The sequence below is a fragment of the Myotis myotis genome, unplaced genomic scaffold, assembly GCF_014108235.1.
Source record: "Myotis myotis isolate mMyoMyo1 unplaced genomic scaffold, mMyoMyo1.p scaffold_m19_p_15, whole genome shotgun sequence".
NCBI classification, from domain to species: Eukaryota; Metazoa; Chordata; class Mammalia; order Chiroptera; family Vespertilionidae; genus Myotis; species Myotis myotis.
The window spans coordinates 9,674,088-9,699,366 of record NW_023416319.1 but is presented as its reverse complement, the minus strand read 5'-3'; the positions used below and the strand labels follow the sequence as shown (position 1 = coordinate 9,699,366).

General features: G+C 40.4%; 1 protein-coding gene across 9 annotated transcripts in view; it reads left to right on the top strand.

Moving 5' to 3' along the window:
- Nucleotides 1-25,279, top strand: part of VTI1A (vesicle transport through interaction with t-SNAREs 1A) — a 314,965-nt gene that overhangs the window by 178,195 nt on the left and 111,491 nt on the right. For 4 of the 9 annotated variants that reach the window (XR_004972119.1, XM_036335991.1, XM_036335989.1 and 1 more), the window contains 2 exons: nt 4,634-4,704; nt 5,690-5,751. Coding sequence is in view for 5 of the 9 variants with exons in the window: in XM_036335991.1 (XP_036191884.1) it covers nt 4,634-4,704; nt 5,690-5,751 (133 nt within the window). In the remaining 4 variants the exon portion in view is untranslated. Of the gene's footprint in view, nt 1-4,633; nt 4,705-5,689; nt 5,763-17,312; nt 17,484-17,814; nt 18,024-19,127; nt 19,421-25,279 lie in introns of those variants that run through there. The other 5 variants (XM_036335994.1, XM_036335992.1, XR_004972117.1 and 2 more) reach the window with 4 other exon arrangements.

Here is a 25,279-nt window from a genome sequence, read left to right as displayed (position 1 = left end):
ACTTCTTTATTTCTTCTAAGTGGGTATTAAAGACAGGGGGATTTGGAGATTTTTCTAAAGAGGGTATTTCTGTGTTTTTCCAATACAGTGACCATTACCACATGTACTTATTGAGTACTTGAAACATGTCTAGTGCTATGGAGGAACTGAATTTTAAGTTTTATTTCATTTTAATTCATTTAAATAGCCCCACGTGGCCAGTAGGTACCCTGTTGGACAGAGAATCTCAGGTATTACAATTTTCATTCCTTATCACAGTCTACCTGGAAGAAACATGAGCATCAGTCAATTTTACCTTCTCATAGAGAATATTTTAAACTGCTCATCTCCAAAATACAAGTTCAGTAATATTTTTTATGTTCATTCAGGTCAGTCTCATGGTGGTTCAGGTAGCGTGATTATTTTATGAATGGAGAGCAATGATGCTTTCAGTGGTACAAGCTCCTCCAGTAAATCCAATCTTAGGCCAGCCCTTCAGGACATTATCTTGCTAGATTTGTGGTTCCCTGCTAACTGCTTCATTCTTTTATGGAGCAGGAAAGTGCTGAATGCCTGTTGCATACTCTCTCCTCCCCCCAATATATTGGAAAAGAGAGGAAATGTTAGCCAAAACCCATTTTGCAGTTTGTGACCCAATAAAAAGGGCCACGGATCAAGGATATGATTCATTCTGGGCCATTGTGAAAACAAAGGCTCGCTTTATAAACTGGAATGCTGTGCTCCCAGGATGGTTCTGAGCACCCCTGTGGGAAGGACAGAGAAGTGCAGGAAGGAACTTTTCTCCCCATGAATCCATTCATCATGCTCACGCTGACATGGAGAATTCCAGCTTGCAGCATCGGTTTTGATTTTCTCTTATGCTTCCTGTGGTTTCTGACTCTCAGGACGATCCTCACACAGTCAACAGTGGAGTATTTCTACAATTTATAATTTCTCAAATTATTTCAATAAAGGGAATATGGCTATTCCCATTCTAAAGGTACTTTGAAAGTTTGAAACTGAAAACTCTAGACGCGGGTATTGCATCTGCATTGGTGTAGGCCTGTGAGCTTGTGTTCTTCATTGGTGTCTTGGTGAATGCTTGCATCTTAAGTTAAATTATTCAAGAAAAGTAAACCTAACAATGTTAGTAATTTTTAAATAAAATAATCCCTAAATGTCTAATACTATTCTGACCAAGGACAATCTATTTTTTTTTAAGGACAATCTATTTTTAAAAGGTCCGCTCTATGTTGTTTGTTTTCTTTTGGTTTGATTGGGATAGGGAAACACCTAATGGGAAAAAAATCTTACATAACTTTCTTTGAAACTTTTTTTTTATTATTCTACAAGAGTAAGCATTTCTAATATGTTTGGCCTGGAATTTTCTTTGTTGGGATATTACAATTGAAGGCAGCAAGTAAGAAATAAAAAAATAATTGTGTCCAACAAATGTCTGTTTGTGTGTTAAGACCAGGACTTGTACATCCTTGCCAATATCTCTTCTCTTCCCAGACAGGGTTAATACTTAGGATGCTGAGATGTTGCCCAGGAGGCAAAGAGACCGAGGGAGGGATTTATGCCTCCTGAAAAGGCCTGGGCTCTTTGCTCTTGTTCCACTGATTTCTTAGGTGTCAGACTATAGATCCACTCAGACTGGAGTTTTTCCCCTGCGAACCTGATAGAACTGTGGATCTATTTGCTGCCTAACAATATGGTCTTCTCCAGTGCCACACTGGATATGCTTGGAGAGAAGGAATAGATCACAAACCTTTATATACTCCATTTTTCACTGTATTTCATTTTCCTCGTTGCTTGGTTTATTCCACAAATACTTAATTGGGAACATTATGCTGGTGAAACACAATTGTAATAATAATAATAAAGTAGGAGTAATAATCTCCTACTTCCTATTCATTTGAAATTATATATTATAATACCATCAATCTTGATAGAAAAGATTATATAAATAGTATTTCACTGAAATAATTCCAGTATTGATGGTGTTCATCGATATCAGGGATTCTAAGTTAAAAATGAATTAAAATTGCTATATTACCCAGCCAGTGTGGCTCAGTGTTTGAGGGCACAGTTCAATTCCCGGTCAGGGCACATGCCCGGGTTTCGGGCTCCTTCCCTAGTAGGGGTGTGCAGGAGGCAACCAATCAATCATTCTCCCTCATCATTGATATTTCTCTCTCTCTATCCCTCTCCCTTTCTCTCTGAAATCAATAAAAATATTTTTTAAAATGTTATATTATGTTGATTAAAGGAATTCAATGTAACAGTAGTTCCTAATAGTACAAAATTCAATATTATAGCTGTTAATGCAAAAAAAGAAAAAATTCAACCCTAGTTGTTTCCTCCTTCTCAACTACCAGTGTCATCTTCCAACTTTTGTGATGCCTCCCCTGGGAACCACATATCTTATCCAATTTTACTTTCAGGATAAATTGCATGGAGGTAATAATAGAAAGCTAATGTCAGTCTGAGAGGAGATATTATAATGGGAAAGTACTCCACTGGAAAGAATTTTCAGAGTTTTATAGGTATCAAAAATATACTTATGTTATTGTACTTAACCCTTCTTACTACTTGGAGTTTCTATGTGAAAGGAATTTACAGTACATTCCTTTTTCTGATATGCCGTGAAATGCAAATTCTAATATAAGACTTGCCCTTTAACTGCTAAATCTTCACCACTGACCTGGAAGTTCCTGCAGTGCAAGGGCTTGTGTTTACTGGCCATGTCCCCAACATCTAATCTGGCACAGAGTTCTGGACTCCTGGATTATTCGTTGAGTGCATTGATTTTGTGACTGCACAATTACATGCATGTATATGGTACCTTATAGCTTTCAAAGCATTTTCACTTAGGTTATTTTATTTGGCTATAACAATAATAGGTTATTTTATTTGGCTATAACAATAATTCTACGAGAAAGATAGGACAGATGTTTTAATCAATGAATAAAATTTCAGTTCAAGTGGGTTGTAGCAGACCCAAGATAGGAGGAGGTCAAGGTCATAATAGTCCATTGGTTTTTTTTTATTCAATTATTATCATTCAACAAATAGTTATTATTATAGACCAGTCACTATGCTAAGTTTTTTAACTGGATTATCTTACTTAACCCTTGCAACAACCCCATGATACAGAACTATTTTTATCCCCATTTTAGAGATGAAGAAAATGAGGCACAACAAAGTTAGGTGACTTGTGCGAGGCAACACAGCTAGTGTCAGCACTGGGATTTAGGTTCCAGCAGTGAGGTCACTGCCTAAGCTCTCAATATGGCTTAACGGTTTTAGGGTGACCCTCTAAAAAATATGGCAGTGTGCACACATAAATCAAATAATTGCCATGGTGATTTCTTAATGCCTTTATTAAATTAATTGTTGTTATAATAAATGCATTTTGTATGTCTCTGTAAGTTTATTAGCCAGAGATTATTGTTATAGGTTATAGATAAAAAGACAATACAAGATAAAAAGAAAAAAATTTAGAATAAAGTAGTCACACAAGTTGCCAAAACTAGAAGAGAGGCAGATTATCATTCTTCTGTGATAGAATAAGGTGCCTCCCAGGTGACGGAGAATGAGTCTGAGAAAAATATATTCAAGGCAACTGAATATGTGTCATGTCTCGTAAAAGATGCTGCAGTCAGAAAAGAGCCTACCACCGCCACCAAATGGGATGATCACAGCAGAGGGAAACCTCATTGGAACTCAGCAGTGTGTCTTTTTGGAAAAAAAAAAATATATATTTTATTGATTTTTTACAGAGAGGAAGGGAGAGGGATAGAGAGTTAGAAACATCGATGAGAGAGAAACATCTGCCTCCTGCACACTCCCCACTGGGGATGTGCCCACAACCAAGGTACATGCCCTTGAGCGGAATCAAACCCGGGACCCTTGAGTCCGCAGGCTGATGCTCTATCCACTGAGCCAAACCGGTTAGGGCAGCAGTGTGGCTTTTTAATGAAGATTCCTACCTGCCTATTTACCATATAAATGTCTGGACTTCTGTCTGCAGCTTGAGCTCTCTTCAGCTACTTATTAATGAGTGCACCTCACCCTATCTCAACTATCCAGGGTAGATGAAAACACACTAAACTTTAAGAGAGTAGAAGCCTAGAGAGAGTTCTACTACCAATAAGCTACAGTAATTGAGGGTATGACGACTATTTATGTGGGACGAATATGTTAAAATCAACATTGTTTTAAATGGAGTCTCATTTATATATGCAAAACAGGGAAATAATGAAGGAGGAAGGGTAGACTAGAACCATTAACATTATTTATAGCCTGTGAAAACCAAAGGCTAAATGTCACGATGATAACAGAGAGACCATTGGACCTTGACTGTCCATCTTGGCAAGTAATATGCTGAGGTGGCCTTGGGCAAGTCTTATCACCTCTCAATCGTCATTGCCATGGTGGTCATACTCTATAGGTTGAATTTTAAATCACATCTCATCATACTTACGATAAATAGGTAAATTCATCACATGCTTTTTAAATGTTTTTTAAGTACATGAATAAATATGTGTCTGATGTGTCATATAAACTTATTTAACATTTTGGTACTTCTGCTGAAAGTTATTCTCACACCCAAAGTCATCTTTCCTTACTCAAATTTTCTCTTTCATAGAGCAAATTGGCCAAGAGATGTTGGAAAACCTCAGTCACGACAGAGAAAAGATACAGAGAGCACGTGAAAGAGTAAGTACAAGTGATATCATCTTTTCACAAATTCAATAAATGATAAGACATGAAACTAAGGGTCTTTGTGACAGTCACAATCACATAGATGTAAGTATATATGAAAACTAGAAGCCCGGTGCACAGATTCGTGCACCAGTGGGGTCCCTCGGCCTGGCCTGTGCCCTCTTGCAATCCGGACCCCTCATGGGATGTCGGAGAGCTGGTTTCAGCCTGATCCCCGCAGACCAGGCTGAGGGACCCCACCGGTGCATGGGGCCTCTAGATCTTTGGTTAATCTCTTCCCACCCTCCCCCCTTCCCTCTGAGATGCATCAGTCTGTTCCATGTTTCCATGCCTGTGGTTTCCGCTCCTGCATTGAGCGTCTGCCCCCTGATGGTCAGTGCACATCATAGTTACCGGACGGTCACTTCGGCTTTTCTATATATAGATGACTAGGAGGATAGAGGGATGAAGGGATAGAAGACGAAACAGAAGAGTGTGGGATCTAGAAAAAATAAGTTGCCTCTTCATGCCCCCATCCTGAAATGCTCCCACATCGACATTTTATTTAGCTCTATTGCTGAAAAGGTCATTGAGGGAGATTTTGAAGTATATCAGGTTTTGGAGTGAAATCTAAAAACATTGGTCTCATCCTTCCTCAAGTCACTCTGCTTCCATTTATAGTACCAGAACTTTGCACATTCACAAATAGGAAAACTAATAAATTACCGATATATATCAAACTTTATCAGCCTTTGAGACATTTGCTTTTATATCCAGTTCAAGTATCCAGTTTAAAGCTCCTCGGATTATCAATCTCATGTAGTTTTCTAAACCTAAGAATTTCCAGAGATGGATCATGTGTCAAAAATGTATTTCAGTGCATTTTTTATGAATTAGATTTTCTATCGTGAAAGAAAATTATTGTTTGCCAGTGCACTTTAAAAAATAATCCAATAGCCTTCAGTTTTGTTTTATTTTAATGCTGCTCTTCTTCTCCTAGCTTCGAGAAACAGACGCTAACTTGGGGAAAAGCTCCAGGGTCCTGACGGGGATGTTGCGAAGGTAAGAGCAAGGTAGGGACCCAACTTTCTCTCTCTCCCTTTTTTTAACTGTGTTTCTCCTCTTGTTGCAACCGGGCATTTTTCAAGCATGCAGGCTTCTGCTCTCAGTACCCTGTGTCAAGACCCTTTTGAAATGCCAGAGCACTGATATTAACTCTTGTTTGGACAGGGACACGTTCTGCACACCTTAGATTAGAGAGAAGGTTTGAGCTAGAGGGGTTACCTCAAGCTATGGGAAAAAATTAGGGTTAGACATGAAGTATTTTTTCATAGCCTGAGGAAGGCCCCATGGCAGGAGCTGCGTGATTTTATTTTCTATTCCGGTAGTCTCTTTCTTAGAGAGGGAATGCAGGCCTGCAGTATCGTGAGCACCCCTGGTATTAGCTCTGCGCCGTTGCCTTTGTTTTCATTTCTTTTTTAAGTGATGCTATTTGGGGCAATATCTCGATTTTATGTATACTTCAAGATGGGTTTTGTAATTTAAAGCAATCTGGATAATCTGAATTCACATGTGTGAGCAAACAAATGTTAATGTTTTATATGTGTAATTAAACTTTGATGGAACATACTTGGGAGAGCTTGGAAAGAAATGAATGAGTGCAGGTAATTTTGTTTCCATTGGTCTGAAAATTGGAGCCATTTTCCTTTGGTATATTCAGCATGTAATTATTTTACATTCAGAGTCTAACAAATAAGAGCATTATGAAGCATAACCTTCCATTTGGAGCTGTGGATAGAAATGTGAGTGGGGGAGGGGGGAGGTTGAGAATTGCCTCTAGAATAACTTAATTGGAATTTAAAGAAGAGAATCATTTTTCTCATTGATATTGTAGAGACAACTGTTTGAAAATAAGTCTTCTCTGATCGTGTGTCAATAGATAATAATTTGCTGAAAGTATGTTTGCTGGGTTAGAGATTGATCGCGTAAGAACCAATCAAAGGTGGGGTTGCTGAGTCTCCAAGGCAGAGGTGATTTCTCTATCAGGCTGATCAGCAGGGAGTCTCAAGCTCTGGGCACTTTCAGCCAGTGTTGACCCAACTCCACACGCCCCTCCTTTTCCTGCACATATCGTCGTGATTCAGGACCATAAACCACCCAATTCTCTGTTTAAGAGTAATACATACATGACCTAGAAAAACTCAAAATCCACAGAGAAGTGGCTAGTGAAAGGAATGCTTCACTGCCTATAGACAATAAGAAAGAAAAAAAGGGAACACCCTCCCTGGCTTCCCTGGGAGGCCCCGCCATGTGAGCTGTAACGAGCATTCTGCATATGTCTCCATTTCGTCAAATCTCATTAAAGAGTCCTCCTCTTCATGTCAATGGAGCTGTCTAGGAATCATTCATCATTTTTAGTGTAAAAAAAAATCATGTGGTTATTTAAATAATATCATATTAATGTTAAAGTTCAGCTGTCATTTAATGGTATGGCTTAATCAGATGTAGCATTTAGGAAAAATAGTTTATTCGGGCCGTCCATGGCTTTCAGGTTGGCAGATTCAAATCAGGATTTATGAGTTTCTAAACCAGTGTGTTTCTGTCTGTGTTTCTGCTTGATGTACCTCACCCTTCTGTGCAGGGCACCGCCGACAGTTATTTCAACAAATAAAGCATCTCCTCATATTGTGTTTGAATAAATTTGCAAATCATTTAGAGAGGGTGAAGCACAAACAACTTCTGCAACCTCTGACGGGGCTTTCTGTAGGGAAATCAGACTAACGCGGTTGTTTCAAAAGCCCGCAAAAGAAAATTACTCCGCTGAAATCTACTTGAGGTTCCGTTTGCAGGCAAACTCAGCTCATCACTGACACGTCTCCTTGTGGGATCCGGCTAGAGTATGAAAAAAAATATCAGGAATAAAAATCCCCAGATGGACATCACCTTGCTATGGATGTCTGGCCCGAGGAAACTCTTAAGTCCACCTGTGTGTAGTGGTGACTGTGTTTTTCTCTAGGCCAGCGGTTCTCAACCTGTGGGTCGCGACCCCTTTGGGGGTCGAACGACCCTTTCACAGGGGTCGCCTAAGACCATCGGAAAGCACATATATAATTACATATTGTTTTTGTGATTAATCACTATGCTTTAATTATCTTCAGTTTGTAACAATGAAATTGGGGGTCACCACAACATGAGGAACTGTATTAAAGGGTCACGGCATTAGGAAGGTTGAGAACCACTGCTGTAGGCACAACCGGCATCTTGTGATCAGCCAAGGTACCCAGGTACTTTCAATCAGTAATGGAACCTGTGAGTCTTTGGAACCACATGCAGATGGTGGGTGGGTGTTAGTGTCTAAGTACTATCCCACATGATAGACAATTTCTGTTGGAATTGGGAAAAGGCAAAAATATTTTACCTACTTAATTATTTCTTACCATTGCCTGGGAAAACAGTGTCTAGGGAAATGGGACCCGGCTTAATGTGCGGGAGTCTTTCGTTCAGATGCTCTGATTTTGCTCCCTCTGGTCTGTCCTCCCGTTTTCATGGCATTCACTCCCAACCTGCTGAGGTTTTATTCCAGAAGTCTCATTCTCTTACCCAAACTGCTCGGCGCCAGCGTATATCTACAGGTGCTTCTGATTTAGGAAAAGTTGACTATTGAACAGTGTGCTCATCTGTCACCCTCATGAATGTGTGAGAGAAATGAATGTCCTCTTTGTGCAGCGGAGGTGTTTGCCTGCATGCACCATAAGCTTACTTGTTGCCACATGATCACTTCTGTGTGACTGAGAATAGGTGAATAGTCTATAACATACCAAACCAAGGAACTGTTTTCTTTAAAAGAAAGATTGCTGATTATTTTTAATTGTTTAAACTTAGGTTGTTTTTAAATTTGTAAAATGAACAGAAATGGGCATGTCGTGGCCCCTTTGTTGGGTCATTTTACTTATTTTGACTAGTATACTGGGAAGACAGGTGAAACCAAAGTTCTACCAGTGCCAATGTCTGCACGTATATCCCCCTGATTCTCTGTAAAACTGGTCAAAAGCAGATAGGAAATGAAATGAGTAAGTGGCAGCCACTACCATTTATGCTTTTAAATCCTTTAACTTCAAATGAAAATTTTAAAATCTATTTTCTTCCTTCTTCTTTTTTTGGGGGGCTGGGGGGGGTGCTTATTCGCTCTCTAGTAAATATTTAATGTCTATATACAAGGCCTTGGGGATCCTCAAATGAAACCAGTTTGATTCTTGCCTTCAGATTGCTCTAGTCTAGTAGAGAATATGTTCCTCTAACATGCTGTGGGAATTCGTAAAATCATCTCATTCTCAAGGAAGCTGTGGAAGATTCTGCAACTCCCACGAACCCTTACTGGTGATGAAAAAGGGTGCCAGGAAAACAAATAACCAATAGAAAATACGAGTTCAATTGCTGTAACGCCACTATGTTTGGGAAATATAGAGACATGGAGGATGATATGGAATCATAAGAGAACCAAGTTTTGAAAGAACAAAAGTATGCAGAAAAATTAGATGAGACACATCTAATTTAGTGAGGTAGCAACTGATTCAACCAACGTAAATAAATAAATTACTCTTCATGTAGCTACATGATATTACCAGAAGTGAAAACAAAGACATTTGGTCCATTCAAAATTGTAACAGTGAAATATGACATCAGAATACAGATAGCGCTGATTTCCTGTATTTTTCTTCTGTCTTGACGTAAGATAGAGAGCTACCTAGGGACAAATGTTCATTTCCTGACTCTGTAGACAGAGTTTAAATAAAGTGGTGTTTCAGACAACGAAAACGCTCATGAAACAAATGACCACTTGTGTGGTGATTGGGGTGAAAGAAATGGATTTTTCATTGACCTGCACGAAATTTGATTATTTGAATGGCTGTCTTAAAGGGTCCCAAGTAGCACCGAGAGGCTTCAGTGTTGCTCCTCATATATTTGCAGGCATGTGTGTGTTTGTATGTTTTCTCCTACACGTTTGACGGGGAAGTCTTATTAGATCAAACAGTGCCGGCAGTCAGTGAAAATGGAAATAGACGTTTTTGAGATTTTCAGTCAGAAAACAAAGGACATCGTGACTGTTTCTTTTTACCTCTGAAGAGTTAATCATTTATCAGTAACAGTGTATTTGAATCTAGAGGTATCTGAAGGATTCCTTAGGGATCAACAGAGTTATCATTTGGGAACTCCACTGACATAAATTTAGAGGACATATTAATCAATTTATGTTGGTTCATCGACTGCCTGTATATATGCTGGCAAAAGGCTTACAAAATGAAATGGCAGGTGTTATATATTATTAAAATACTAGAGGCCAGGTGCTCAAAATTCGTGCACAGGTGCGGTCCCTAGGCCTGGCCGGCAGTCGAAGCACAAGCGTCTGGCATGGAAGGGCAGGTCCCAGCTGACCTCTGGGCCCTGGGTAGCACCTGGGCCCCTGGACCCCTACGTGTCCTCCTCCGCCTGAGTCATAGCACCCAAGTCCCCACGCGGAGATGTAGTGAGCACAGCCAGAAGCTGCGGGCCAGGGAGCAGCGTGAGCCTCTGGGCCGCCCAGTGGCACTGCATGGAAGCTGGAGCAGTGTGCTCTCTCCCAGCCAGTCTTGCAGACCAGCTCTTGTGCGAACCCACAGGGAATCCGACCGGCCCCTGCAGTGGTGGCGGCTGCGGCCCTGAAGATTCACCTGGAAGCCCATTGGGGCTGGCCTTGCCTCCACTACCGCCTGTTGCCAGCATTTTGTCGCTGACACCCACCATGTTCTGCACTGCCCCCTGGTGGTCAGCACATGTCATAGCAAGCAGTCGAACTACTGGTCCAGGGGACAATTTGCATATTAGGCTTTTATTATATAGGATATTTTTGTATGATTCCCTTCATATCAAATACTTTTCTCTCTCACACACCCATATTTTCCTCTACTATTTCCACAATTTAAAAAACATTAGAATGTTTTCTTCAAAAAGTGAGTTCTGTTTACCCTCCCAACATCATGTAAACATGTAGTTGGTAAGAAGTCTTCATTACTAATCTACAGTATAAACAAAGCAGATTATATTAAAGGTGGCTGACCTAGCAAGCACTATTCACATGTCACTATTTAATACATAGAATTTTTGTCAGAGCTATTTCTGACTCAATCTAAGGAATAATTGCCACCAATCATTGCATTCACATTGCACATTTTAAACGTGGTTTTGTTGCTTTGTAGGGTGACAGATAAAATATCTGGAAAATTTAAATATACTGTCAGAATAATTCCTAAGGGTAAGAATGCCAGAAATGCCAATGCCAGATTTATATGCTACAGAAATATAATTTTTAAATAAATAGCTTTATTCTTAAAGAGATGAGCTATGACTGAATGTTTTTTCATCTTCCTTAAAAATTCATTCTTTTCCTCACCTCATTTTGCCAAGGAAACATTTTGTTTTATTTTAATTGTTCTTATTACAATTTCTGAAAATTCAACAGTAGAGAGCTTTCAAGACATGTGAGAAAAAATGACCTTGAGGATTTACTCTCAATTTTAATGCACTGAAAAATGTATATTCTCTCAAAGTCCCTTCCCTTTACATTTTCACATTTCTCTGTTTATCTCATTGCTCTTTCCTGGCTTGTTTTTACTAGTGATGAGCGTGGGCCCCGACCTGAAATTAGTACAGCAAAACCTAACCTCTAAGAAATTCTTCACCTTTTAATCAAGTTCTGTTCTTTCAGAGTAAACTGATTGAATCTGCAGATTCTTTAGACTTAACAGATTTACACTCCAACCTTAGAATAATGCTACAAAGAGGAAATTTCTTTTTTTAACTCTAGGTATTTTGTGTGAGTAAATTTATTACTGTACATTTGCCTCGTTGCCTTTGTCTGACTGCCTGGCCTCGTCAAGGCTGACATGGGAGATGTGTTTACCAAACTAAAGAACGACTTTGGATTTCTTTATATATATTTCTCTTTAATAACATTCTGGTAGCTCTGCACATAGAATGTTGGTCCTGTGTCAGGCATGTGACTGCAGCACTTAAAGTTCCCTAACTCTGCAGCTGCCCTACGCACGTTATCTGGTTGAATCTTTAAGAACCCTGTGGAAGAAGCACCCTATCCCCATTTTACAGATGAGAATAACTATTCTTAGTCAAGGAAGCTGTTCATAGTCACATACATGGAAAGGTGAGACTATAGATGCACGTTGTCACATGGAACTCGTTGAAGCGCAGAAGCAACTTCAAACGCAGTGGAACATAAGGGCTCAAACAGTATTATCAGGACTGTCCTGCTCCTCCATCTCTCATCTCAGCTTTCTTGTGTTAGTGGGGGGCGGGGGGAATCTGTCCTTCGTCAGCATTTCTCCTCATGGAGTTGCAGCTTTTGGAAGCCTTCTCAGTGACTATAGCAATTTTATCTTGCAGTAGTTCCAACAAAAGTCATAGCATGGAGTCCTATTGATTATGGGTAGGTGCAATTCCCACTCACCTGTGATCTGATGTTTAGACCTGAGACTTCATGCAAGGGATGGACAAATAATAGATCTCTGAGGAAAATCCAGGGCTTCTACTAAAAGGGGGCGGATGCCAGCTGGGCAAAAACATCCGATGCCACCTGCAAAATGTTCCGGATGGACTTTTATCTGCACCTGGATCTCAGGTGCAGGACCGCTTTCCCGTCATGCCCTCAGCTGTCCCCAGCCGGAAGTGGCCTGTCTTCCCTCTGGTCCTTCTTCACGGCCGCCTCCACATCTCCGAGGCACCGGTGCCTTCTGCTTTGCATTGTGTGTACTGTGTTTATTTGCCTCCATGTCTGAACTTTCTCCTGGATCGTTTTTACCCCATAAAGGATTTTATACAGCTCCCCACAATGTTGTGCACAGGGGAGGCTATCTAAGTGAGAGAGAGAAACAGGGACTGGGAGTCATGCTGGTTTCCCCAAAACATGGACTGAGACGGGCCAGTTGACAGAAGTGTTTCTGGGAGACGCAGTGACAGTCCCCCTGGTACATCCCACCCGAAAGGCATGAGGTGTTTCTGTCTGGCTGGTTCCCTCCAGGTCCTCGGGTGTGAATTGGAAGCTGTAGGTGGTCAGGAACCTCATGGCATTTGGCACAGGCCATACCCCTGGCGTAGGCCTGGTCAGTGAATAATCTCGGGAAGGATGGCTCTATGGGAATAGTTTCCCAGTTGCTGTTGAGGTTCACGTGGTTGTCATTTATTGAATCGCTGCAGATTTTTCTCTATTGCACTTTGGCTCCAGTGCAAATAAGTTCATTCAAAGATAAAGTAAGTGCTTACACAATAACAATATTTTTGTCCATTAATTAATCACAGTAGAAAAGCATCTTATATTTTTCTCGGTTGTGAGCCATAATTTGACCTAATTCTTGAATTACCTTTCTTTTCTGATTTTTTTCTTTTTTCCGCCAGGATACATGCCATTCTCTAATGCGATGTAGAATAGGATGGATGCCCTTTACCTTCACCATCAATGCCGTCTTTGAACGCAGCCTTGAGCTGTTAACCAGAAGCGAGGCGTCCTAGGCCTTCCTTATGCACGTAAAGGAGCCCCAGCCCCCCTCGTAAATGGCTATTTATTAACACACATCCCAAACAACGTCTTACAATCCCAGGCCCCCACGCCTTCGCACCACTGTCCGCTCCATTGTAAGTTGAGGGAGGCCTTTGGCCATCTGTTTCATTAAACGCAGCGAACAATATCTGAACTTCATGAAGCAAGAGTCGGGGCTCCCCTCTCCACAAACCCCCCCTTCTGCTGCTGCTGCCACCACCAGCATCACCACCATATTTTTTTTGTTTGAACGCTCACATTGTAAAGTAGTGTATTCACACATCAATTTTAAAAGGCTGGCTGTGTTATGAGATGGGACAAAGCGAGCTCAGTGACGGCTCAGGCGCGGTGCAGGTGGTGGAGCGAGCTGCTGCCCAGATCAAAAGTCAAACCACAGTGAAGCTTCTTTTGAAAGTGCAGTTAGGGAGACAAGGCCAAGTTTATCTGCGGACACAAGAGCGAGTTATAGATATACATCTCCAGGGCAGGAGGACAGAAAGGGGCCCACAGTCGCTGGGTAAGGGTACTTCCCAGCGCTGACAGTTCCGAGGGTGCCTGTGGAATATGTAGCTCAGAGGGGGTTTTCTTCTTGGGTTTCTTTTTTTCTAATTAGTCTTTTATTGTGCAGCAATTGATAATTATTATTTGTGCTTTGGTGCTGTTCCGAAAGTAGCCAAGCTTTTTTTTTTTTTTTTTTTTTTTTTAAGCCACCTTGGGGGCAGGAAATGGCTTCTTTTCATGGTTGCATTTTATTTTTCAGCAGCATTTAAAGACAGACTCCTATTTATACCACACAGGCAGTTTTGTCTGCTGTAAACAAAGTAGGTGGCTGGGAATTGTGCCTTCCCAGAAATGTTTTCCAGGGCGGCCATAATAAGAAACAACTGTGTACATCTTGAGAATTTGTCGTCTAGGTATGAAGAAAGAATTCTTTGCTTTTCTGAGGACAAATACCCCACTATTTGTAAAGAAGTGTATCCAGTATCCAAAAGTGTGATAAGTATTTGTTAAATTCTAAAGTTTGCCACCACCTTGCTAGTATTAATTAAGGTTGTTTTCATTTACTATTTTGAACTGTTGCTAACATTTTCTGACAAGACAGAAGCTGAAGTGACAGGAGGCATAATCATTTTTTAACTTCAATATCCTATTATAAAAGATAGTGACTTCTTTTGCAAAGTTATATGAACTTTGAAATTAAATATGAATATCAGTGAAGAAAATGCCAGGATGGTACATTTTTTAAAAGATTTTTTTTATTGATTTCGAGAGAGAGAGAGAGAAACATTGATCTGCTGCCTCCTGCACCGCCCCCCCTACTGCGCCCTCAACCAGGACATGTGCCTTGACCATGGATTGAACCAGCAATCTTTTGGTGCATGGGACAATGCCCAACCAACTGAGCTACACTGGCCAGGGCCAGAATAGTAAATTTTTAAAGGGTTGAGAAGGCTTGGAATTATGGAAGAATAGCACCCAAGTTTCCTGTACAATTATAATTTACCTGGGAAAAACCACTCTGCTTTTTCATCTTCTGATGACTTAATGATTTTGTGATAAGGGGAGAAAAAAACTATTTGCTTTCAATTCCCAAGCTAGTTAGAGTGTCTGGATCAGGTTCCAAGGTCTAGGAAACCAACCATATTCTCTGTCTTAAGGCACAGGGTGGTGGTCCTTATCCTGGGGTGGGCTTGCCAGAATCTCTGAGCCACTGGAGTTCTCTGAAAATGTTTGTGTATGTGTGTACATGCATCTTCCTGGGAATTTTCCATAACATTTGTAAGAGTCCATGACCACCTCCAAAAATGAGCTATTGTTACAAAACTGTGCACAACGTCCTAACTAAATACCACTCAATTACTGCGATATCCTGGCTTATTTCTAATGAGTTAGCCTACCAGAAATACTTATTTTGAATTTTCCACAAAGTTTAACAAGAAACTTTGCAGGGATACCTTCTTTGGGAAACCAGATCATTTATCCAAAATAAGTCCTTAAAGACAACTACAACAATTAAAATCTATACTGTGGGGCCTTCTGGTTACAAGGCACATTCACCATACAAAATTTCATTTAATGTAATCTCCATAAGGACTCTGTGAATTGGTACTGCCATTGTTCCTCTTATGTTATAGTTAATTGAGACCTCCAGGAGTTGAGTCTTGTCCAAGTTCATTTCCACCAAGATTGGGCAAAACTTGGACCAATGCCCTGACTTCAGCCACAGAAATCATGTTCTTAGCTGTCTCTTATCAGGAACAGCAGCAGCAATCTTCTTCACCAGCAAATATTCAATATTATTGCGTAAAGGGAATATACTAGGCATCAGATTCAACTAACTCTGAACTCTACTCCCAGGTAGCTTAATATTTTTAATACCTAGGAGCTTGTGCTATATGGTAAGTGAGAAATAAATGCAACAGGTGATACAATGAAGAAACCCCTGGGGGGCTGTGGTAAGGTAAGACTACAGAGGAGACGGCAGCTACCTGGGGCCTAAAAGTTACTAATTCTTAACCCTCATATGTGGTGTACTGACTGTTTCCCTTTTTATGGCCACTTCCCAGTAGCAGAACTTGAATGCTATGGGATGGTGTCAAAAAGATCTGTTTGGCCCTTGCTGCTTTGGCTCAGTGGATAGAATGTCAGCCTGTGGACTAAAGGATCCCAGGTTCGATTTCAGTCAAGGATACATGCTCAGGTTGCGGGCTCACTCCCCAGTAGGGGCCGTGCAGAGGCAGCCAATCAGTGATTCTCTCTCATCATTGATGTTTCTATCTTTCTCTCTCTCCCTCTTCTTTCCTCTCTGAAATCAATAAAAAAAAAAAAGATCTGTTTTTCTGTGCCCAGCCAGTGTGCTCAGTGGTTAAGCTTTGACCCATGAACCAGGAGGTCACCAATTTGATTCCTGGTCATGGCACATGCCCATGTTGCAGGCTTGGTCCCCAGTTGGGGATGTGCAGGAGGCAGCCAATTGATGGTGATTCTCTCTCATCGATGTTTCTATCTTTCTATCCCTCTCCCTTCCTCTCTCTTTAAAAATCAATATATTTTTATTATATATGTATACATAATAAAAAAGATCTGTTTGTGCACAACTGTGTTGAGGGGACACTGGAAGTTAATAAGCAACATGTAACTGTACCTGCTCATTAAGTAAATATGATCCAAATACTGAGATTATTTTTAAATCGCAGTGGAGTTTAAGATTTTCTTCAAAGAATAAGAAAGGCTTGAAGTCACCTAAATAGTTCTAATTGTAAGCAATTATGAACAATCTTTTCCCACATCTTACCCCAATTTTAGAAGTTAGTGAGAATTTTGATGTTCTTAACTAAATTACATTGTAAAACTTAATAGCATCTGAAATTATCCTGCATGTTGGCTATACCTACTATAGCTATGATTCATGAAGAGATGCAAAGAATATTGGCAGAGTACATGAATTATTTTATTGTGGCATATTAATTATTCAATAAGTATATCACTTTAAAACACTGACTTTTTCACATATTCCAATTAAATCTTCCTCGTCAAATGGCCTTATATAATTTATTAGTAGAAAACTTGCCCAGCCAATAAAGAAAAGCATTTATTTTCTATTATGTATACATGATCTGAAACTATAGCCTTTTAGGTCTTTTAATCTGTTTGTTCAAGGCCAAACCATTTATATGGATAATTTTTAAAGCTTCTGTACAAAGCGAAAAAGAACATTTTATTTATTCACTGGGGTTTTGATGTGCCTTGAAATTGCATAGATAAAGTATTTTCAAGCTCACGGATGTGGAGTAGATAAAAGGTCTCTTATTTTATAAGGCTTTATGTGAGCTTTTCAAAAGTACAGTTTTCTCATGGTTAGAATTTTTTAAATAAAACATTATTTCACTATTATAATTGGAGTTTGATGTGGGCATCTTTTTTCTTCCTTGAATTGCATGTTACATTACGTGTTTAAGATCATTTTTATTACACTTTACCTCCTGGATTTTAATAGTTCTCTTGTTGGAGAAATTAATTTACCAATCCTCATTTTCAGCAAATACCAACTATTTAATAGGACTAGGAGTCGAAAACCCAAAAAACTCAGATTTAAGAGACAAAGAGTGAAAGATACGACTTGATTTTGCAACATATTGGTATGAAGATGAAAAATGATTTCCCTCCCCCTCCTTAAGAACCCGTGCTATGCCTGGTGGACTGTGGGCAGGTAAAGAGGAGACTTTTTTATTTTAACTCGGGCAACTGAACCCGGGCCAGGCTCTGGGTGAACATTAGCTGTTATTGGCTCTGCCATGTCAGGGCCAAGGCACAGCTTTCCCTGGCTGGAGCATTCCCCAGCTGCGGCGGCCACCGGACAGGTGGGGAATGAATATTGTAGAGCGGTGGGGCATGTTCAGAGCGAGCTCCCGCTCCCCGGGACGCGATTTGGAGAGGCTTCAATTGGGGCAAACAGGTGTTCCTGCGAGGAACTGTCCTCAGGTGGCTGGGGGTGCCATTCTTTCACACACATAAAAAGTGTCCCTTCCCTCTGCCCGCAGGAAAATCAGAATTAACTACAGCTTTTCCTTTTGAAATGGAAAAGAGAAATAAAAACATGGCACCAGGTTTTGGCTCCGACTGGATTTCCATGGAGCATGTCATCTAGGAAGGATGATGAGAATTCTGGAAGCAAAATATCCTTGTTGTGTTCAGCACTGGGGATGCTGTAAAAACTGAATGAATGCGGAGAATCTTTTTACCAAAGGAGGTACCTATCAAGCGGAATAGCCTTGTTTGTCTTCTATTACTCATTTCTTCATTCACCAAATATTTATTTCACTCACAAATTTTTGAACAGCAGGCTAAGTGCTAGGGTTACAACAGAAAAAAGGCCTTAGTCTAAGCTGTAATGATAGTAATTGGTTGGAACATGAAAGTGAACCTGATTAGTCTTTGGGGAACTATGGATGGTAATTGCTGGCATCAGAAAGGTCTCCTTTTGTGTAACATCACCATGTCGAGGATATGACTAACATTTTTTGAGGGCATCTTTTTACATCACATTTTACCATAAAACATAAAATAATAATATTAAAGGCAGTCATTAGAAGATGGTTTTTAATCCCTCTGCCTTGAAGCAAGCTACTTCCTTGATATACTAGTATTCCCTTCCAGGGTTTCAGTCACAATCCATGTATAATGTTATATTGCTTTTTCTCATTTATTAATATTGTATCTTAAATCTATTTCTAAATTTACACCTAGTCTTCATACTTATATCTTTCCTAATTTAGAAAATCTAATGAAAGTTTTTTAAAACCTTTTATTTTATAGTAAAAAAAACTTTATCAAAAAATAGGAAGAAAGTTATTCATAATCACAGTGAAAGGAAGCCCGGGGAGCAACTGGTTAAAGTTTTGGCATATTTTATGCCTGTCATTTTCTATGGATTTCATTTATTTAATTGAGATCAGTCAGCATGTACAGTTTTATATTCTGCTCTTTGCATTAAGGTTCTATTAAAAGCATTTTCCCATGCCACTAAAAACTCTTTGTAATTCTTATTTATAGTGGTTGCATAATATTCCCTCGTAGGAATATTCCCTTTATGTTAAACAGGTTTTTGCTAGCTTATTGCTATATATTGATGCTATGTCTTCATTCATGGATTATATTAGTTTTTTAGTGTGGCATCCTTGAAGGGAATAAGTGCTCATCTTATGTATGATTTCCCCATTCTTGAGTTGTTAACTTTTTGATCTTGTAGTCGGCTGAGCTATATCTTCCAAGTAATTTTTTAAGAAAAGTATATGATTTGTATATACAGATGTTCCCCCATTAACAATGGACTTAACGATTTTTAACTTCACAGTGGTGTGAAGGCTATATTCATTCTGCAGAAACCGTACTTTGAATTTTGAGTTTTGATCTTTTCCTGGACTAGTGATGTGCGTGCAATACTCCCCTAGGATGCTGGGCAGTAAGCTGCATCTTCGAATCAAGTCCAAGATCACAAGGGTAAACAACCGACACCCTGCAGTATGCTGTGTTGCCAGGGTGTTTTGGGATATTGTTTTGTGTCTTCTCATCCTGCCATGGCTGCAGAGTGTCCATCCGTACCTCTTCTTTAAGATAGTTGCTCAACTGCAGGCTAACGTGCTCTGAGCGCATTTAAGGTAGGCTAGACTGAGCTGTGATGTTCGGTAGGTTAGGTGTGTTAAATGCATTTTGACTTAAAATATTTTCAATTTATGATAGAATTATTGTCACTAACGCCATTATAAGGCAAGGGGCATCTGTATCCTGATCCTCACATATATGGGAATTGCCACCAATTGTATACATGTGACATGGATGTGTATGTGTATCTATGAATGTTGGTGTGGGTGTGCACGCACACACATACACACGGACACAGTTTGCTTATGAAGATCCTATGCTTCTTAGGAATCTACAGATGTTGAGCTGTTGTCTTCTGGCATTTATGTTCTCCAATCTGCAGAAGGGCAGACTCTGTAGTGACATGTTTGTAGGTTGTGTTGGTTTTGCTTTGGTTTTATAAGTCTTTGGAATTGAACAGTCTACCCAGGATGTGTCAATAAATGAGTCTCTCACTCATTTTGGTGGATCACAAGAACTTTAAATCCTCAAATTCAGGTCTTCTCTTGGCCCCTGAGGAGTCTTTTCTTTTATCGTGTCTTAGACTGTGGCTTCTCTTCCAAGTTTTCTGGTTTCAGAAACATCTGTGATCCTCACATTCAATCGCTATTTTATATTTTCCATATTTGTCATTTTTGCTCTTCTTTTTCTTCTCACTTTAATTTAGCTCCAATATCATTGATTCCACTTTTTGCAGCATCATTTCTACTTTTTACTGCTAATTATGTGAATATTAATGCTGCTGTTGCATTACTGTTTCATTGAAATATTTTATTTATCTCACCCATAGCTCCCCCTTTTAATTCTTTTCTCTTTTCTCAGTCTCACAGGTTCTTACTTTACCATTTTTCTGTCCCTTACTTTATAAAAGCTCTACCTCTTACTGTTTTCATTGAGGATGCCAAACTACTTTCAAAAAAGTTTTTTTGGTTTCTTTAGCACTTAATTTTCAGAATTGCACTCTTCTTCTGTCTCTTCAGGATGTCATTTCCTTAGCTTGTTCTGTAGGATTTTTTCCCCCATCATCCTCATGTTGTTTTGAGGTGTGTTTTTTAATTGGTGCTATAGGGAGTGGTAGGGAGAGGGAGAGAGAGAAACATCAATGTGAGAGAGAAACATCAGTTGCTTGCCTCCTGTACACACCCCAACTGGAGATAGATCCCACAGCCTGCACATGTGCCCTGGCTGGGAATTGAACCAGCGACCTTTCGGTGTACAGGACAACATTCAACCAACTGAGCCACACTAGCCTGGGAAGTTTTGAGTTTTTATTTGATTTGGTTACTTTTTAAAACTTCTTCCTAGATCTGCAAATGGATGGCAGCTTTATATGCTCTACTGTGTCTGGAGATAGCCCTTTGTCTCTGTACTGTCTTTATGAGAATGAAATGGAACTTCTTCCCTCCCCCACTCCTTGACTCTGGCATGAAAAATGTTCAACAAAGATGTGAAAGAGATACCAGGGTATACCACTGGCATCTCCTTCACATTTACCCTCCCCCCCACTACACACACACACACACACACACACACATATACACACGGACACAGTTTGCTTATAAAGACCAGAATGCTTCCAGGATCTATTGCATTACTCCATACCTTGCCTATCACTACCCAATATCGATTCATTGTTTTCCTGGGAACTCTTGTTACCAGCTACAGAAAAGAAAGAAGATGAGTGTGGGGAAGGAGCAATGAATACAGTAGTCCTAATGCCTCTATGTCACAGCATCAACTTATCAGAGATACAGCTGCTTGGCTTCTAGTTGTTACAGACCTTGCATTATTTTTATCTAGTAACAGCTTTGTGGGGGTGGGGGGATCTACTTCTTACATTTGTCAGTCCAATTCATCTTTTTGTAGAATTAGAAAATCCTTCCAGGCTCTGGCAATTTGTATGAAAGTTTTGCTGTCAATTTCTATCGTCTTCTATTTTTTTTCCTTCTAAAAGGGAGCCATCAACCAGACACCATTTTCAACTGGGAACTGTGGGTGATCTTTAAAATTGCTTGGGATAAGGGGACCATACAAACCATTGCTATGGCCCAACCCTGGGGCCTGTATTCCTGGGTGGTCTTGTTTTAACTGTTGCTATTTAATTATTGATGGTTTACTGACACAAGACATGGAAGCCTTAGGGAAAATGAAATCCTATGTGCTAGTTTCTTTAGATGAATCTTCTTTGAGGTGTAAGTGTCCCTCTAAGAAATACAGTGAGGCTTGATTCAGGGGGTCATTCCAAATACGGCCAGGGAAAGGCAGCAGTGGCGACTCATTCATTGGTGGGATCTACTGACGCACCTTGAAGGCTAGGCATCCTCACACTCTTTAATACTCCCTCCTAGGATAAAAACAACAGTGAAAACCACTTACTTAAAGGAACTGATTTCCCCTATTAATACTCTCATCCTGGGACGCACTTAGAAAAAATGGTAATTCACTCCACAGATATGTGCAAGGAACTTTGCTGGGTATATAGGGATGGAGGATGACTCTTGTCTTTAGAAAACCAACATCCTAATTGAAGAGAGCTAAGGAGTGCAGAAGAAGGGCAAACTCAAGATGGATGGTGATCAGAAACCTCAGTGCGCAACTCCCAGAGTCTGTAGATTAATGCCAGTTTAGAAGAATGAGCATGAGTTCCATGAATGACATGGCGTTTTATAATGGCCCCTAAAGGAGGAGTAAGATTTGTCCAGGCAAAGTTAGAATGGATTTCAGGCTAAGTAAATGGCTGGAACAAAGACAGGAAGGTAGCATCTTTCAAGGCATACATGGCTGATAATACAGATCAGCTCTTTATCGTCAACTCTATGATTCATGCCTTTTTATTTTCTGATGTCCCCATTTTAACGGAAGAGTTTGGGTTACCTCCTAACGCATTTGCTGTTGTGCACAACTGTCATCTCCTTCCCACGCGGACCCTTACCCAGGAGATAAAAGCTTGGCAAAGTCAAGTGGCCTGAAAATCTCTAGGACCCACTTTTTCTTGCCATTATTATTCTTTATTGAGCACCTACTATGTGCTCCAGGCAGAATGAACCTTGTTAAAGGCTCAAGTTCCTTCAGTCTTCATGTAGTCCATTGATTTGTTTCTTCCACAGGTTATTTCCCCTTGAACATCCCTGGATTCACAGTGTTTTTCTAATAATTCTGAAAAGTATTTCAAGTTGACTGTGTGTATAGGTAGGGTTTTTATTTAGGGCCATCATGACCCCAAAATCACCACCCTGGTCCAATGCCCAAAATGCCTCCGTTAGAGCTTGAACCAGTAGACTTTGCTGCCTCTCCAGCTGCTGTGTGGGCACCATCGTGACCTGTTGTCTCAGCTCCGCTGCATCTGACATAATCTGATTATTTGCTGAGGCTCCGTTGGTTTGGAGATGGGGAGGAGCTGCGCCTGGATGAGTTAAGAAGCAGCCTGGACGGTCTGGAATCAAGCTTCACAATATTGACTGAAACGGGTTTGAGCATGCTTCTGCCCCTTTTTTTCTTTCCTTTATTTTTTTTTAAGCAACAGTTTTGCTTTAATAGGACTTGAAATTTTTAACCCAGTTTTGCTTTGGGGGAAAATGTATTAACCATATGCCTTGTCAAGATATCACGTTTTTTAAATTTCCGAATGAAAGTCACCTCTCAGCACCGGGGTTCTCTCTAGGAGCACACCTGCCTGTTAATCACGGTCTCTAGCTTTTTATTTCCATTTGCAAATGGGGATGCTTAGCAGCAGCCTCAGAAGGAGTGACTGTCTCATCAGCATGACGAAGGGCTGATGAAATACATACAGGTACCTGGCAGGGTACCATGAAATCAATCCCTGGGCCTTTAAATCAGTTAACTGATGGGGGACAGGTGAGCCCAAGGTCCTGGTTGGTGACCCAGCCTGTGTGAGTTCTGACTGTAGTTATTGCATAAATAGGATTGTCAAAGCAAAAGAAAATGTTTTTTTTTAAAGAAAAGGAAAAAATCACTCATAACCCAATACACATCCAAGGACCTTTTCATCATTGTTTTAGTCCATTCATATGTTGACATTTTTCGTTACGTGGCTTTAATACCATTTTATGTGCTTCCTTTTTCTTTTTAACTTAACATGATGGCTTGCACTGCTATTGTCTATTTGGTATTGTAGTTAGTCTTTTCCTTTTTAATCAAATTATTATGACATTTATAGAGGTTCAGGGAAGCCCTGTAAGTAGCATGTGGGTGGTTTTCATTTGTTTTTCAGAAAACGGAAGGGCTGACTCGAGGGCGCCGCAGCTTAATATTTAAGAGGCCTCTGATTTCTAATAATTGGGTACTGAGATTTATTTGTATCATTCTTTACTACCCACATGGACCACTTTCACATCTTAATTCTCGGGTATTTCATAATAATATTGACGACAGAGTGTATCTATAAACAAAGCAGGCAGGTGGCCATAACTGGGGTGGGTTCCACAGATAGTCCATCTTCCCCGAGAATTCCCCCCTGGACTGAAGGCTTCATGCATTGTCAAATGTCAGTACTTGATCATTTAATTCCTGTCAATAACGGCCCCAGCTTGGTGGTGTGTTCACCAGGTAAAATGTGTGTCTGCCTTGCACAGAGCACTGAGGGACAGCCTAGAATAAAGGAGGCTGGGGGAGGGCTACCAGGCAGGGGCTTTGGGGGCTGCCTGGGAGGAGATGTGAGCAGGGTGCTGTGGGAGGAGCTGCAGAACAGCCAGGGGGCAGCATGGGAGCATTTTGCACCTCCAGAAGGAGGAGAGACAAATGGAAGAGGCAGATGAACACAACTTCACCTCTTTTCCTGAGCCCAGCCTCGGGAGGGTGATGGATGACTTCTTGTCATCTTTTGTGTTTCTTGAGCAGCAGCTAAAACGGAATCTCCCCACTGAGACCAGAAGTAGAAACTGGAAGTCTGTGGGCCATACATGGCCTGCAGAACGTTTTTGTTTCTTGGTCTTCACAGTTTTTGTTGTTTTGTTTAATTTGAGATGTTATTTATATATAATAAAATTAACACATTTTAAATGCAGAGTTTGATCAGTTTTGGTCATGCTGTGTAACTGTGTAACCACCACAGCACATCAAGGCATAGACCAGTTCTCCCACTCTGAAAAGTTTCCCCTAGTCCCTTTGGACTCAATTCCCCTCCCCATCCCTGCCCCTGGCGGCCTCCGATCTGCTTTCTGACAATAGAGTTTTTCCTTTTCTAGAATTTCTTATAAATGGAATTATGCACTTATGTAGTCTTTTGTGTATGACTTTTTTCACTAACATAGAAGTTTAGAAATTCTTCCCTGTTGTTGTATCAGTAATGCATTCCTTTTCATTGCTGAGTAATATTCCATAGTAGGGATAAACTGCAATCTCTTTGCCCATTCACCGGGTTATGAACTTATAGATTGCTTCCAGTTAGAAGCGATTATAATTAATGGTGTTATGGCACTTGTGTGCACATCTTTTTGTGAGCATCAGTTTTTATTTCTCTAGGGTAAATGTCTAGGGATGGGACTGCTGGGTCACATGGCAAATAGATGTTTAATTCTACATGAACCTGTCAAGCTGTTTCCAAAGCGGTTAAACCATCTTGCCTTTCTGTAGCAACGCATGCAAGTCCCGGTTGCTCTGCCTAGTTACTCCTAAAGCATTCACACTGGCTGTCAGCAGCGAAAACTCAGATCCCATAGAGAGGCCCATGGGCTCCAGCTCACCCCAGTTCCTGTTCGATGCATTTTGCTCACGTATGTTATCCACCTCTCGCCGGTCGATGTCTGACCTCTGCCTTAGACATGCTTCTTAGCAACGTTGTGTCCCACGGTGTATGTAAGGCATCGTGCTTGGGAGCAGGATCTGTGGAGAAGGCAAATCTGCGTT